This window comes from Vulpes lagopus, chromosome 20, assembly GCF_018345385.1.
Source record: "Vulpes lagopus strain Blue_001 chromosome 20, ASM1834538v1, whole genome shotgun sequence".
In the NCBI taxonomy this organism is placed as follows: Eukaryota; Metazoa; Chordata; class Mammalia; order Carnivora; family Canidae; genus Vulpes; species Vulpes lagopus.
The window spans coordinates 18123387-18141500 of NC_054843.1; the positions used below are offsets into that span (position 1 = coordinate 18123387).

The window sequence follows — 18114 nt, forward strand, 5'->3', positions numbered from 1 at the left end:
ACTGCCCCAAAAGAAAAGGTGAATGGGTCTTAAAAGCATTCTTTTGATTAGTGTTTGGTAGTAACATGTACAGAATGAAAATAGTGTTTTGTAAAACATTCAGGTGCTAGATTGCTAATGGTAGAAAATTCAAGCAAAGACAGCCCTATGGCCTGCAGCAGTCCTATCTTGACAGATGAAAACAAGATGGGTATTTTAAATTCTTTATGGACTTTAAACATCGTTCACATACTTAATTATTTTAAAATTAAAGTAATGCATAGTATTGTAAAACAATAACATGCTTCCTATACTTGTTATATTTCCAACTTTTAAAATGTTTATAATGGAAAATTTCAAGCACACAAAAAATTACGGAGTATTGTAAAATAAAACTCATCACCCAGCAATAACAGTAACCCATGCACGGTCTATCTTATTCCATCTGTACCTCTAAACACTGAATTATTTTGAGGTAAGTCCCATACGTCATAGCATTTTATCCATTATTATCAATACTTTAAAAGCTCAGTATATATTCAATAGGAAAACAGCAAGTGGAAAGAAATGGATAAAAAATAAAGAATTAAGAATAAAGCACTGGTAAAGATAGTTGTGTTTACCCTTCCCCAACCAGAAGTCTAAGTCTTAACTCTATAGAGCTCTTAGCGATGGCCTACCTTCCTAGATGGTGATATGGAAATAGGGTAACATTATTACCACAGAACATCTCACTTCCACACCATCTCATCTTCCTTTCTTTCAAGAGAAAGTCAGCAAGAACCATTGCATTTTACATCCTTTAGGACTGAGCTGAGACACGAAGGGTCTAGGGCCTCCATGGTGTTCAACTTTCTTCTGTTCTCTGTCCCGTTTTCATGGTGATTATGCTCTAGGTCTCAGTCAGTGTTGGGTTCATCTCACACTTACAAAACACATTCTCTTTCACCATACATAAAAATAAACTCAAAATGGATTAAAGACCTTAAAATGAGATCCAAAACCATAAAAATCCTCAAAGAGAAAACCTCTGCTCTCTGACATTGGCTGTAGCAAACAGTTTCTAGATAGGTCTCTGAGGAAAGGGGGGAAAAAAGCAAAAATAAAACATTGTGACTATATCAAAATAAAAAGTTTCTGCATAGTGAATGAAATAGTCAACAAAGTTAAAAGGCAACATATGGAATGGAAGAAGATATTTTCAACTGATATATCTAATAAAGGGTTAGGATTTAAAATACATAAAGAACTGAAAACCCCAAAAACAAGTAATCCAATTAAAAATGGGCAGAAGACATGAATAGACATTTCTCCAAAGAAGACATACAGATGGCTAACAGACACATGAAAAGATGTTCAACAACACTCATCATCAGGGAAATGCAAAACAAAACCACAATGAGGTATCACCTCACATCTGTCAGAATGGCTAACAACAAAAACACAAGAAATAACAGGTGTTGGCGAGGATAAAGAGAAAAAGGAACCCTTGTGCACTGTTGGTGGGAAAAAATTAAAAACAGAACTAGCTTATGATCCAGGAATCACACTGGGTATTTACTCAAAAGACACAAAAACACGAATTCAAAGAGATATATGCACCCCTATCTTTACTGCACCATTATTTACAACAGCCAAATTATGGGAGCAGGCCAGTGTCCACTGATAGATGAATGGCTAAAGAAGATGTGGTAGATATATATAAAAATGGAATATGGCTCATCTATAAAAAGAATGAAATCTTGCTATTTGCAACAACATGGCTAGAACAAGAAGGTAGTATGCTAAGTGAAATAAGTCAGTCAGAGAAAGACAAATACCATATGGTCTCACTCATATGTGGAATTTAAGAAACAAAACAGTAAGCAAAGGGGAAAGACACACACAGACACACACACACACACACACACACACACACACACAAAACAACAACCAGGAAATAGACTCTTAAGTATAGATAGAGAGCAAACTGATGGTTACCAGAGGGGAGGTGTGTAGGGGAATGGGGGAAATAGGGGACAGGGATTAAGAGTACACTTAATCATGATGAAAATAACAACATAAAATAAAACAAAATAAAATGATTAAAAACCCCACATTCACAGTAATTAGCCCTTCCCTGTTCCCATTGGTAAGTTAAAGAACCCAGGCTGTACTTGGTGTTCTCTTGCTCTCACCTCATCAAGTCTACAGCTTCTTACCTTGAAGAGCCTGTTGGTAGTAGACAAAGGAGACACTCCGGCCCAATTTCTTCCACTCTAATCTGGAGGAGATGGTCTTCTTTGGGTATTTACAGGCTAAAATAACCTCTGGGAACAACAACAAAAAAACTTGTTTTCTAATGGTCCCTATGAATTTATATTTTACTTAAGTAAATTTTTAAACAGCCATAAGCTACCCCTTTATACTTCCATCCATCCATCCATAAATTACCTCAATGGGCACCATGTTGGCTTAACCCAAAGATGAACTGAAAGCATTATAGCTCTTCTCCATAGTAACTGCATGACACTATGCTACTGACCCTAGTTCTTGAGACTCATTATCATCTGTAAAATAGGATAGTATCTTAGAGAGTTGTGAGTCTTCAAATATAGTAATACACGCAAAGCACGCATGTCTGGACACGGTAAGTAATTTAAAAATGGCAGTTATGATCAATTATTTATCATTTATCCCACTATTCCCAGTCTCAGTCATCAGGGAGTTTATAGCCTGGTGGAAGAGGCAATTAAGATAAAGTAATTTTGTTCCATTGTGATAAGGGTCATGAGCGCCATGGAGGTAAACAGAGGCTGCTTCACATCCAGTGCCTAAGAAAAGCACTCAGTCCAGCCCATGGGATCCACAAACATTCCATCAACATGCGATGTTCCCACTCAGACCCATTCTTTGATGATCCTCTCTATGGGTATGTTGCTACAACCCCAATATAATCTATTAAATCATGGATTCCTACTCCTTATCTCTATCCAGATAAATTATGAGAAGATTTAATCTTGGCATCCAGTTTAACTGCCTCACTGTAGCTCATTTAGGTCACTTTATTACAGGAAATTTACTGCACTTACATCATTAAAGAATTCCTGGAACCTCCGAAGGAACCCCCCTCTATTAACTGTCCAAACAAGATGACTGGGGGGGCAGGAGAAAGTCCAGCGCCTATCAGCCAACTGCTCTGAGTTGCCAAAGGAAACCTCCAGTTGTAAATATTTTTAAAAGTATGTTTCAGTCAGGCTCTCTAGAGCGTTACCTTCATATCTCTGAGGTTTTTTCCCCCCATAATGCATATAGTTTGACCCCAAAAGCACATATCTTTGACTAGAAAGAAATTATGTTCAAATCTTTTCCATACATCTGATTTTGATGTAGCAGATTTGAAGTCATTTTAAAAGACAATTCAGGATACTACATGATATGGTCGATTAGAGAGTAATACTCATATTACCCCAGATTTTATTAATATACACATAGATATGGAAAAAGAGCCTGTGCAAATATGTATGAAAATATTTAACCCAGTGATGATTTCTGTGTGATAGAGTTCTTCTTGTTATATGTAGTCCCTAATTTTCCCCTTAGTTCCACACATATGGCTAGAAATATAGAAATAGAATAAAAGGTAATGGAAAACAGAAAATAGGACCGAGAAAAGAAAGGTGGGGGGGGGGACCCCCACAAAAGTTGTTTTCAAGGATGTCTAAAATTTTTAGAGCAGGTTTTACATTACAAAGAGACATCATTTTACAGACATGTTTACAATTATGCTACAAAGACAAATGTGTGCTAAGGGACTTGTCTGAGGAAACAAGGTTCTGTTCTGTTGATTAAGGAGAATGGGTGGTGACTTTCCGGAGTCTTGAGTTTTAGATAGGTTTCCTTCCCGTATTTTGTTGGGTTTCCAACAATTAAACACACACCCACACTCATTTTTAGCCCATACACTTAGGTCTTAGGAATAAATTTGTGCTCGGTCACATTGTTTCATATATTTAACTACATACACAGACACAGACACACACAAACACAGCATTCTTCACCAAGAACATCTGACTTCTGCCCTCAATGCTCTATGAAAAACCTCTGCAGAAATTATATTTATAAATGAAACTAACGGTTTTCCTAAATGCAGTCACGCCACTCCTGCCTCACTCACAACGACCATGTAAGATGTGGAGACATGGTCTCTCCGAGTCACCCAACTAACTGTGTGTCCAGCATTGTTGCTGAGCTATATCAGTGAGCAAAACAAAGATCCCTGTTCTTTTGGTTCTTACAATTTGCAGGGGGAGTCAGGCACACAAAAATTATAATACGGTGAATTAAATGCTACATTGGGAGGGAATGTGTGCTGTGGAAATAAAGCAGAGTAGATCAGAATAGAGTATGAGTAGATGAGGAGGGTTGGTGTGCAATTACAAAAAAAAACTGAGTAGTCAGAGTTCAATTCATTTAGAGAGTGACTTTGACCAAAGACTGAGAAAATGAAATTAGAATTCCTTAGAATTTGAATAAAAATTCCCCAGAATTCAATATTGTAATTCACCATGTGTTTTTTTGTTTGTTTTTTAAAGATTTTATTTATTTATTCATGAGAGACACAGAGAGAGTGTCAGGGGCACAGGCAGAGGGAAAAGCAGGCTCCATGCAGGGAGACCCATGTGGGACTCGATCCCGGGTCTCTAGCATCATGCCCTGGGCTGAAGGTGGCGCTAAACCGCTGAACCACCCAGGCTGCCCTCACCATGTGTTTCTTTGGGAGTATTCCACATAAGGCAATAGCCAGTGCCTAGATCCGAAGGCACCAACACCATGACTTCCAGAATGAGAGAAACATTAAGTAAACTGGAATCATGGGATCAACATCCGAGGATAAAGAACTCCAGATGAACTGAGAAGCTAACCACCAATGGACTCTCCTCTCTTTTCAGCTAAAATGGAACACTCATGATCAATATAATCTTGTATGTAGCCTGTAGAGTTATTATACCATAAAGTAGTAGTTTAAGGCACAGCCTTTTGGAATTAGACCTCTGCTATATACACTACGCGTGTGATGTTGGGCAAATTACTTAACCCTTTTTGAACATTATGCTCACATTTGTAAAAGGGAAAAATAACAATATCATCTCACGAAGTTATTGTGAAAATTAAATGAGGTAATATATTTATACACTGGGTGTGCATGGTACTTTGCACATAGTACATGCTCCATCAATGATTATTATTGCTCTCACCCTGAGAAATTTCCTTTAGTTGCAGTTGTAAGTATGCCTTGACATGAAAGAAGCCCACACTTTACACAACCCAAATTTACCTAAGAATCGCTCAAATTTGAATTAAACGTTACCTTTGAGAGAGCAAAGAATATGACATAGACATAAATTATATATATATATATATATATATATATTTTAAAGACTTTATTTATTTATTCACAAGAGACATAAAGAGAGAGGCAGAGACATAGGCAGAGGCAAAAGCAGGCTCCCTGCAGGGAGCCTGATGCGAGACTCAATCCCAATACCCTGGGATCATGGCCTGAGCCAAAGGCAGACAATCACCCACTAAGCCACCCAGGTGCCCCATAAATTATATTTCCTTTTTTTTAAAAAAAAAAAAACGATTTTATTTATTTATTCATGAGAGACACACAGAGAGAAGCAGAGACACAGGCAGAGGGAGAAGCAGGCCCCACGCAGGGAGCCCAACATGGGACTTGATCCCAGAACTCCAGGACCATGTCCCAGGCCAAGGCAGGGGCCAAACCACTGAGCCACCCAGGGATCCCTAAATTATATAATTATATTTTCTCAAAACGAGGCGCACTAAAACATAAAAGTGCACCAAGTGTTTTTTGTTTTGTTTTTTTTTTTACTAAGATGATCATTTCATTGCCAAAAATATGTTTCTTTGGATCAAGAAAAGACAATTCTTTGTTTAGAAAAAGCATTAGCAAAAATTATTTTCATGTAGCAAAATGGTCACTTTTAGAACTCTCATCGCTAGAAATCACTGTGAATTTTAATTTTTCTAGGATTCTGTACTGCTCATTATCTTTTGATTTTATTCTCTGTGCTCAAGTTGAAAATCATCACAATTTTACATAATGCAAAAACAGAACTGATACTACCAAAACAGTTCTGAAGAATTACCAAGAAATTACTCCTGTGAATAAAAGCATGCTATTAAACTGATTGATAGCTTACAGCACTGGACATTGTACATAAAGGCTGCTCATGTAATTTATAAGCCTAGCAAAGCTTCTCTCATTTCAGTCTTGTTCTGTTCTTGGCACCACTATGGGAAATGATACAAAGCAGCAGTACTCAAAAGAAGGAATTAATTCGTGACTTGTTGACATCAGAGAGACAAGAGGCAAAATAATGAAATGAATTAGGTGGAACATACCTATACCATATACACAAATCATAAAATATTTCAGACTTTAACTAAAATTAAGTCACTGCATGAAATATGCTACAACTAAAATGTGTTAGAAGATAGAAATTTATTTTTGCTTTAAGGACAGTCAAGTTGGAATGATTGGGGCACCTATAAAACAGAATCAAAATATAAATTTTTTAAGATTTATTTTTTTAAAAAGAAAGAGAGAGAGCACATGCAGGTGTACACACAGGTGAGTGTGTGTGGGAGGAGGTGGCACAGAGGGAAAGAAGCAGACTCCCTGCTGAGCACAGAGCCCCATGTGGGGCTCAATCTGAGATTATGGATCATGACCTGAGCGGAAACCAAGAGTCAGATGCTCAACTGACTGAGCCACTCAGGTGCCCCTATAATTCTTAATTAAAAGGAGCAGAGGGGAAAAAATAGAAAATACTTATTCAGGAATATGACTAACATTTGATGGCAATAAATATAGAAGGTTTTTTTTATATTAAAAATAAAACATGCATTAAAAAGTAACATAAGGGGCAGCCTGGGTGGCTCAGCGGTTTAGTGCTGCCTTCAGCTCGGGTCGTGATCCTGGAGTCCCAGGATCGAGTCCCACGTTGGGCTCCCTGCATGGAGCCTGCTTCTCCCTCTGCCTGTGTCTCTCTGCCTGTGTCTCTCTCTCTGTCTCTATGTTAAAAGTAACATAAATGCTAAAAGATTTTGGTTTGGAGTGATGGAAATTTTTGGAACTAGACAGTGGTGGTAGGTATACAACATTGTGAATGTACTAAATGCCACTGAATCATTTGCTTGCATGTGCTAGTTTTATGTTATATGTGAATTTCGCCTCAATACATTTTTTTTAAAAGTAGTGTAAGACTGTAGAATATAATTTTGCATCCTAATTGAGATGTCATGCTGTAGGGCCTGGGTGCTGATGGGCGGGGTAGGGGGACAGGGTTGTATATTCATGGTATCCAGCTGGGCCCAACAGTGAGAACCTCCAGGAAAGTACAAAATAGGACAACTCACTTCCTTCGTCCCTTACAGAATCCTGGCCCATCTTTTCCTCTCACTGTGTGATCCCTCTTTTGGCCTTTTGCTCATCTCCTTTTCAACATCTTGTCTGGCCCTGTTTACCTTCCCTACAAGTGCTCCATACCTCTACTTTACTCCCAGTCATTAATTTGCTCTTCCCACTTCTCTGCACTTAAAACTAAGTGTTTTATTAGTTTAATTATGTAACATATTAGGACTTAATTAACTGAAATAGTGATTTAAGTGATCTGTTATCAAGTGATGTGTTACTTGTGAGTGGCAGGCTGATTCTTAGCATATTTTTATGAAAAAGGACATATAACACTGTGTGCCAGGCACCACCGTAAGTACTAAATACTAATCTACCTAATTTTCCCACCCAGTTCTGGTCTTTAAACTTTGTCTCTTTCCTTTGAACTCATCTCACCCAACTGCAGAAACCTAAGATATGCCTGAAGATGTGAGTTCACACACATTTGTAACTTCTTTCTTAAATGTTTACCATCTCTGGCCTATACAAGCATCATACCAAGGACATAGTAATTCTTCTGGTGTCCTAGTATTACTGTTCGAAGTAAAAGAGCCTTCAGAATCATTGTAGGTGGTCAATATTTGAAGTAAACTTATAAAAGCCCTTATAAAGTTTTCCTTGGTTATTTTATTAGTCCTAAAATTTATTTTTAATTTTTTAAAAGACTTTATTTATTTATTAGTGAGAGAGACAGACAGACAGACAGGTAGAGGGAGAAGCAGGCTCCATACAGGGAGCCTGATGTGGGACTCGATTCTGGGTCTCCAGGATCATGCACTGGTCTGAAGGCTCCTAAACCACTGAGCCACCGGGGCTGCCCAGTCCTTAAACATTTTTTTAAAATTGTGGTTCAATACACATATCTTAAAATTTACCATCTTTCTTTAACATTTACCATTTTAACACTTCTTAACATTTTGCCATCTTAATGATTTTTAATAATTCAGTAGCGTTAAGTATATTCATTGTTAAGCCACCAATGTCCAGAATTTTTCACCTTGCAAAAGTGATACCCATTAAACACCAGTAAAACCATTCTACTATTATGGCCATTAAACACCAACTCCCTATTATAACCATTAAACACCAATTCCCTATTATAAATATATTTAAGAAGCTAAAATAAATAACAAAAATGGCACCCCAAAATAGGCTATATTAATGTTATCTTAAGTACATTAAATAGAGTGGGGTTTGCAGCGTTAATTTCCATTTGCCATATCCATCTGGCTGGAAACTGCAAGACCTCCATCTACCAGTTTCACAAATTAGATCTGCTTTGTTGCAGATAATTTACGCAATTAGAGGCCCTCTTTGTACATCAGGTCTTTCGTTGAATGTCCAAAATTTCCACTGAGGAGGTGGAGAAAGAGTTCTCAAGTGGAAACAGCACAGAGCAGCATTTCAGAAGGAAGAATTAGTGCGAGGTAAGGCAGAGGGTTCAACAAATAGATAATATCACATGCGTCATATTTGTGAGTCATTTGAACAACACAGTCGGTGAGAATCATAAGTTACTCTACCTTGATACTCTGTTGCTGTGACCACTTGATGGCCTTTTGGGGCAGAGAATCCATAGGCCTTATGATCTGAAAAATTAAAACAAATAGAATAATTAAAATAGTACCAAAGGCCACTTGCAAATATTTGAATGGAATGCAACATTAAAGAAAACTGGCCTAAAGTTTGGTGACAAATTCACACATTCATAAAGCCTAAGTTTTAAAGTATCAAAATAAGAAAAACCAAGCCAAACCATATATGTCTTTTCCATGTTCTGTATTGTGGCTTCTGCTTTCCTTTCACAAAGCAAAACCCATGAATCTCTCAGGGCCCCGTGACAGACAACACAATGTCATAAGCCTGACTATGAAAAGCTTGCTTGCTCTTTCTTTCTTTCTTTCTTTCTTTCTTTCTTTCTTTCTTTCTTTCTTTCTGATTTATTTATTTATCTTAGAGATAGACAGCACCGGCAGAGGAGAAACAGAGAAGCAGACTCCCCACAGAGCACAGAGCCTGACTGGATATCAGGACCCCCAACTCCCTCCACTGCCGCAGATCATGACCTGAGCCAAAACCAAGAGTCCTATGCTCAACCTCAACTGCTCAACCTCAACCAACTGAGCCACCTGGGCACCCCAAGCCTGCTTGCTAAATAAGTGATTTTATCCTTAATTTAGCCTAATATGGAATCTAGCACCTAAGGTACTGCTCCTTTAAGATAAAAGCTCATTATTTTACAGTTAAATTGCTTTACCAACTTACCTCTGATTATACCTACATCATATAGAAATGGGTTATTTAAACATATTTGTGACTAGGAAATATATATATATAATACATACTGTATATAAGCTTTGCATATACAAATATGATGAAAAATGCAAGCAGAGCATCTTTATTTTTCTCCCGAATATTTTTTTTTCTCTCAAATATTTCAATGATTTTCCAGGATTGGTATCTAGGGTTGAAATGACTGACCAGTTATGGTGGCTGATGTTATCTGATACTAATACGATGACGAAAATGATGAGATAATCACCTTCATAAATTTATATAGAATATTTCATTTCATTTTTTAAAGATTTATTTATTTATTTGAGAGAGAGAGTGGGGAGGGGCAGAGTGATAGAGAGGGTCCTAAGCAGGCTCCATGATGGATGATGAGGCCAGGCCGATGGAACAATCCTGAAATCATGACCTGAGCCAAAACCAAAAGTCAGATGCTTGACTGACTGAGCCACCCAGGTGCCCCAACAATAGTTAACATTTATTAAGCACTTAGGCAACATTCCCAGTTTTTTGCAAGTATTAACTTATTGAACACGCACGACAATTCTTTGCGGTAGGGTACTATTTTTATTCATCTGTTTTGCAAGTGGGGAAACTGAGACACAGAGAGGGTGAGAAACCTTGGTCAAGGTTATACAAGCAGTAAGGAATAGGGCTGGGAGTTGAACTCATCCAGTCTGTTCCTAAAACCCACGTAGTTTATTACTAAACTACTATCCTGGGCCCCACATCGTGTTTCCTCCAAGCTGAACTATGAGGAAGCACTGCAGATTCACAAAGATGTCAGGTAGAAAGGTCTACTGATCTAATGAAGATGGACTAAGGTGAGAAATTGGGGGTTATAATGAAGATTCTGAAGCACAGCAGGAAGGCAGAAGCTAGGAGGCTGTGACTGGAGAAGTGGTTCATCCTGGTAATCTCAATGGGGAGGGTTTCTCAATCATGACACTATTAACGTTTGGAACCAGATCATTCTTTGTTGTGGGAGGGCTGTCCTGTGCATTGTAGGATGTGGTGCAGTATCCCTGGCTTCTGCCCACTAGGTGCCAGTAGCACCTTCATCTCCCCTATGGCAAACCCAAGTCATGACAACCAGTGTTTCCAGACCTTGCCAAATGCCCTTGGGGGTGGGGGTGGGGAAATCATATTTGGTTGAAAATCTCTGCTTTAGACTAAACAGCTAGGCTGGTTTGAAGAACCAGGAAGAGAAATAAACAAATAGACTAAAGGAGGACAAAAAAACCTTGAGTTCAAGGATTTCAAAAAAAGCTCCCAGGAGACCAGAATTTCTTGGGTATGAAATCACTGATTACATTTCTGGGAAGGGGAGAAAAATGTTTCATATAACATGCCATCTTTGATTTATTCATCTATATGTACACATCTATATGTATTGTGATGCTGTGCTAGACTTCCTCATTCCTAAGGAATACATGCTATTTTGGATAATTTTTTTTCTTTCTCTTTCCCTTAGAAGCCTGGATAGCAAATATAATTGCGAAATTAAAACTCTTAAAAACCTACAGGCCTCAAACGTCCAGTTCTCCTGTTTAACATTGTTCAACTATTCAGGTTCTCTATCCCTAAATTTCAATCTTCATGAGGCAAATTGGCAAAGCTGGTGTCTATCTATGTGAAGAATGGAGAACTGAGTGGATTGGTTTCATTGACAGTTGTAAACATATTTATATAAAGCAGTGGCCTGAGGGACGCCTGGGTGGCTCAGCGGTTGAGCGTCTGCCTTCGGCTCAGAGTGTGATCCTCGGGTCCTGGGATCGAGTCCTACATCGGGCTCCCTGCAGGGAGCCTGCTTCTCCCTCTGCCTATGTCCCTGCCTCTCTCATGAATAAATAAATAACATCTTTAAAAAGAAAAAAAAAAGCAGTGGCCTGCATGACCTAGTCTTAGAGAGATACCAGGTCACCAAAAAGTGATTTCAATATATCACTTTTGCTTGTATATTAAAAAAAAAAAATCATGAAGGGGTCCAAGCAATCTTTTTAAGTATCCCTCTTTCTACCACATACCAGAATATGTCCCACAGTCCTCTGAACTCCATCCTCACCCCTATAGATCTTTCTTTTCCACTTTCTCTTCTCCTTCCCCATTTTTACTCTATTTTAGCCCAAAGGTAGGGTTCAGATCTTCAGAAAACAGAAAAGCTAGGACCTCATTTGTTCACCCTGAGTCCTACCTACATTTAAGTGACACGATCGCTGAACATTTTTTCAAGGATTCTGATTCCAAATCATTATTCTGTGAAACTTTCAAAACACACTTTGAAGCCTCTTTTCTCCTTTAGCCATGCATAAATTAGTGCCCTCAGAGCAGTTCTGTTTCTGACAGGCGTTTCTTGTGATTTTTGAACTATTTTAGTACATTTTTTAAACAAAACAGTGAAGACTCATATTCCCTAGAAACCAGTTGAGGGGAAAAGTAGAAGAAGATAATCTTTGTTCCCTCCACATCATCATATCTTTGAACTTTTCAAACACTACACTGCCTACTGAGAATGTTTATTTTCTTCAGCATGCTCGTGTTTTCTTTCATTTGAGGCGAACGTTAGTCCAACCCAAGACTGGAAGATTTAGGACTAGCTCCAATTATTTTCTCCTTTACTCAATTCCAGTTTTCTACTTGCTAAAATATCTTTTGAGAACGATTTCTTAAATTTTCAAAAATCACCTTAAAAGTTCTATGGAAAATAATAGCTGTTAACTCAGGAGTTTTATTAATATCTTCAGAATTTATATATATATATATATATATTTGAATAGAAAAAAAATTGTTCCAAACACTAAAAAAGAGAGGACTGATTGGCAAAACTATGAATGCAAAACGATTATAAAGGAGATTGGTTTTGGTAAGATAATAAATAGATACTATTTCTTGGTACCTGAATATTTAATTCTGTGATTTTAAGTGTTGTTTTCTAGTTATGTTGCTTCCTCCGGTTCTTTTTACTTCAAGATCTGCTTTTTAATTAAGTAAAAATACTTAAGATGTGTGGTCACCTATAATGAACTTATTTAAACAGAAAGTTTCGAATCTTAAAAATAAAACGGTAAAAGATTTCTACCTTGTTTTAAGCCTTACTGGTCTTGGAATTCAGTTTTTTTTTCTTTTTTTTTTCTTTTTTTTTTTTTTTAAGCTTGAACCCAATAACTTTACGAAAACAAAATGTTGGAATTTGTACCAACATTTCACTAACAGATGTTAGGAAGAGTCTCTGTTGGCCACTTTCTTGAAGTGATTCTTTTTTTTTTCACCTTTCCAGAGTGAGTTTAAAAAGAAAACAAACAAAAAATTGTCATGTAGGTCTGCTGGTTGAGGTCAACAATTGTTTTAAAGTTAGCTACAAAACATCTTTAATAGTTTTGGATGTGTTCCAAAATCACTGGCAGAAGTTCATAAAATGAGGTTAAGAAATGATTATTTCCATAACGGCTAACAGCTCCAAGTCAAGTAATCCCTAACCAAATGAAACCTTTTGTGCTTCTTCCCCCAACTCTAAGAATAAAATTTCTTACATTGTCTATCAATCATCTAAAATATTCTTGTGTGACCAGGGATAATGTAGTATGACTAAGAATAAGTATTTGTATTTAAACACAATGTTTAAATTTACTATACAAGTGTTATTTAAAGTAACACTTTTAATTGGAAACATGATTAGGAAAAATTGATGTGTTACAGAGGTTTTTTTGTTCTAAGAGTACATTACAGAGAGTACCATGGTAAAAGCAAATTATAAAAACTGTGGATATGAGTTATTTCACAAGTTTTCAAAAATGAAAATTAATAGCCATGTGGTTTTGACAATCACTAATATACAATTATTGTACTAACAAATATAGAAAAGATGCACAGGGCTAGTAGTAACAGATAAAATAATACAATCCAGTATTTACCATGGATAAACATTCATAGGGTAGAAAGTAACCCAATGAAGTAGGAATTAGGAGTTAGGTTAATATACTCATCTATCTCACTATTATTTGACTGTAGTAGGTCTAGGGAGTAAGGAGAGAAGGAGAGGGTAGGGAGTGGGAGAGGGAGGCAGGGGAAGAGAGAGACACACAGACACACAAGTCCTTCTGATCTCTCAAAATGGACATTTTGACCCCTGCTTTTTTTTTTTTTTTTTTTAAGATTTATTTCTTTATTTGAAAGAGAGAGAGCATGCGAGCAGGGTGCGGGGCTAAATCCCACAAACCTGGGATCATGACCGAGCCCAAATCAAGAGTCAGACATACCCAACCAACTGAGCCACCCAGGGACCCCTTCTGGCCCTCCCTTTTAATGAGATAAAGGGAAATCATACCAAAGTGCAAGGAAAAATAAAAGATGTGCTTGACTTTAGAGCTACCTGTGGCTGGTGGCCTGGTGAGTTAATGATGACCTAAAGAATTAAAGGGTGATTTTGACTATGAATAAATTTTCCCCTTAAGAACCTAACATCTAAGTAAGATGTGACTCCACTGTGTTAAAATCCTCATTTGACAGATGTGACAATTGAAAGAGGTCCTGGCTCAAGGTCACAACACTGGAAAGCAGAGAAGCAAAGTTGTGTATTTATATCTAGTTAGTTTGGCTCCACAGACCTTTCCTCCTTCCTCTATTCTCAGATCAGCATAAGGCACTGTGAGAAAGTCATATCAAACATGACTCTGTCAGACGCTCTGAAGATGGCTTCACATCCATTTTCATTCTTTAGGGTTGTAAAGATATTATGCAGAGAGTGTATAATTAATTGTTATTTTAACAGAGAAAGTGTTAATAGGCAAATATTTATGGCGAATGAACTGATTTGAATAAAATTTGCATATTTATTATATACTGCGCAAAAATTTTATGCCCCCTCCTCTTTTCTGTTTTTGTTTTGATTTATTTTTTAAGTCATTCAAAAAAAATGATTGAGTTCAAAAAGAATGATTGGTGTGACTTGGCTCAGGTCATGATCCCGGGGTCCCAGGCTCACTGCAGGGAGCTTGCTTCTCCCTCTGCCTATGTTGCTGCCTCCCTCTCTGTGTCTCTCATGAGTAAATAAATAAAATCTTAATAAAAAAATGATTGGTGTTTCAGAATTGTGTATATGGTTGTTTTCATATAAGTTACATGCTTTAGTAAATTTAGGAAAATTTTCAGGGCATCCTCTTACCCAAACAGCTGAATGATTAAATTTGGGGGATTATATTATGTAGAAATAAAATAAATAAAATAACTTCTTATAGTAAAATAAATTCTCAAAAAAATTTTTAAATGCTCTTCAAGAACATCTTCGAAAATTTAACAGTGGCCTGTGGTATTGGAAAGCCATCAATGGCTGAATTTCTCACCAGGTACTCCCCACTAGAACATGAAAGGAACAATTTTAGGATTCTGAGATCTTTCTCTAATATTCCCCAAGTGGCAATCTCAGCCAAGCACAATTTGCTCACTAGTGGCATTAACTATAGATTTCAGATAGATGGCAATTGTCAACTCAAATCCAGTAAACACTCTCCAGCAGACAAGACTGAAGGAATGTCCTCTTCCAAGATTGATGTTAATAAGAATCACATACTCAGTGGAAGGCGTGGGTGTTGACCATTCTGTGTTCTGCAGGTTCTCCCTGAGATTAAGGTGCCAGGGAGCAATGGCCCTAAAACTTTATTAATGTAAAATAAGAAATCATTACTAAAGATGTCAGATTACAAAATAGACAAATGGTGTAAAAGCAAAGAACACTAAAATGGAAGAGATAAAGAATAATAAACCTGAGTGTCTCTCCTCACTAATTGACTCATGCGGTCTGGACTGTGTCTCAGGTATATCCTTTCATTGGAGATGGCACATCAGGTTTTGATAGCTTGATGACATTTTAATTTAAGATTATTCACTGCCCTTTAATCTGAAATTGTAGTTACTAACTCCTAAATCTCAAGATGGCTTTTCAAGATTAAAAGTCCAGAACCATCACCAGTATTTGATAGTTGTATTTCTCAGCAGAAATGGACATATTAGTATAATTGTCAAATAAATAGTTTTTGAGAGCAGATATTATAAATCCTATCTCCAGAGGTGTTTTTTTAAATATTTTATTTATTTATTCGTGAGAGACAGAGAGAGAGGGAGAGAGAGGCAGAGACACAGGCAGAAGGAGAAGCAGGCTCCTCGCAGGGAGCCCAATGCAGGACTCGATCCCAAACCAGGATCATGCCCTGAGCTAAAGGCAGACGGTCAACCACTGAGCCTCCCAGGTATCCCTATCGCCAAAGTTTTGATCAGCTCTGGGCAAAGAGAGAAAAGCAAGTTTCTGGATCTGGGTTCTGGTTCAGAACTCTGGTTCTGAATCACCAAGTTGTGAGAGTCTGGGAGTTCCTGCACAAAATGTCCTAACAGCTGATACACACAGATTACTCAGTGGCTTTGTGGGTCAGGGGATAGTGAAATGGTTATTGTGCAGTCATTTGATACCTATAAATCCACTTAAGCAACATATGTGAGTAGAACTACCAGCTACTAAGCTCTTTCCACCCTGACCCTACACAGATGTTTGTTTTAAACTCTTTGTACCTCCAGAGTCTGATTTCTCTGCTTTACTGAATTTGGGGAATCGCTTTGATGCATGCAATATTTTCATTTTTTGAAAGCACAAACATGCAGTAATGAATACAAATTGAGTTTTACAGGGATTAGCACAGAATGTCAAACACATTTTCTAATATTTCTAATGTGTCAAATTTATAATCTGCAAAGGAAGTCATCTTTGCATTGCTCAGATGAAGATAGAGTACTGCTAATGTTTTAAATCTTTTTTTGAATTAGAAGATTTATAAAATATGATGAATAAACACATAAAGGAAGGAAGACTGACCGTTAATTTAATAAGACTTAAGCTCTGGGGCTCTCCCTTGTATGAGCACCCCCTAAGGCCTTAGGGGTGACCCTAGCAATGTGTGCACATTTTGACCGGGTGGCTCAGTTGGTTTACTGTGTGACTCCTGATTTCAGCTTATGTCATGATCTCAGGTTGTAAGATCAAGCCCCACATTGGGCTCTGCAGTCAGCAGAGTCTGCTGGCAATTCTCTCTCTCTCCCTCTTCCTCTGCTTCTCCCCTACCCAGTGAATGTGTGCTCACACGTGCTCTCTCTCTCTCTCTAAAGAACAACAACAAAGAACTCTCAAGAATAAGATTTTGGGGGACGCCTGGGTGGCTCAGCGGTTGAGCATCTGCCTTCGGCTCAGGGTGTGATCCTGGGGTTCTGGGATTGAGTCCCACATCGGGCTCCCTGCATGGCGCCTGCTTCTCCCTCTGCCTACATCTCTGCCTTTCTTTCTCTGTGTCGTTCATGAATAAATAAATAAAATATTAAAAAAAAGAATAATATTTTGGGGGGTACAATTTTTCTTAGAGCTCTAATAATCCATCTTCACACACAATTATGGGCTGCTTCTTATTAACAGGTTTATTTAGTTTTCTATACTTGACCACCTACAATAAAAAAGTTATCTCCAGAGTTCACTGCCTGATAGATGAACCTTTAAAATATTAAAGATTTTATATGACCACTTAGCATACCTCTACCTTCTCCCTCTCTCTTAAATTTCAATTCTGAAAACATGGGGGTTGTATGAATTTTACTTTTCAACTCTCCTACTGGATGATGATTCATAAAAGCTTATGCCCTTATAGTTTGTCCATATGTTACTAATTAAATTCTGTTACCATAAGTTCTTCCAGAAGAGATTTGAAATCTAAGGGAAACCCTCCCAGCTTATTGTTGCTTCATGTTTCCTTTGATTAGTCTTCAGGAAGCCAAAGGAACAAGAACTATTTCTTGTGAAATGCAGAACATGGAAACAACGGTTTGACATTTCTTAAGTGTCATATTTTACAACTGTCAGGTAAGACTCCTCAGAATTAGTTATCCTGATTTCTCAGGTGCTTTACAACCAAAGAGTACAATTTCCCTTCTCTTTCCACAAACACGGTTCTCTGACTCACTGTTTTTATTTCAAAACTGGTTCTACACATCCAACAGTGAGCTAACACCAAAACCTACTCTTCAGGGCCAGTCATCTAGACCGTAAAAGAAATGGTTTAATGAAAATCTGTGTTATGGATTGAACGTTTGTGTCCACCACCACACTCCCCTGCCCCACACACACACTACAAAATCCCTGCATTGAAATCCTCATGCCCAGAGTGATGAGATTAGAAGGTGGGGCCTTTGGAAGATGAGGTGGGGCCTTCATGAATGGAAATAGCACCCTTATGAAAGAGACTCCAGAGACCTCCCCATCTCAGCCATGGGAGGACCCAACAAGAAAGTGACAGTGCCTAAGCAGGAAGCAGGCTCTAAACCTGCCATCACCTTGGTCTTGGAATTTC

General features: G+C 37.8%; 1 protein-coding gene across 1 annotated transcript in view; it reads right to left on the minus strand.

Annotated features, from left to right (window-relative positions):
- Positions 1-18114, minus strand: part of JAM2 (junctional adhesion molecule 2) — a 60726-nt gene that overhangs the window by 16796 nt on the left and 25816 nt on the right. Inside the window, exons 2-3 of the mRNA XM_041734838.1 lie at positions 8968-9033; positions 2181-2288 (exon numbers count right to left, since the gene is read on the minus strand). Of these exons, the coding sequence (XP_041590772.1) occupies positions 2181-2288; positions 8968-9033 (174 nt within the window). The remainder of the gene's footprint in view (positions 1-2180; positions 2289-8967; positions 9034-18114) is intronic.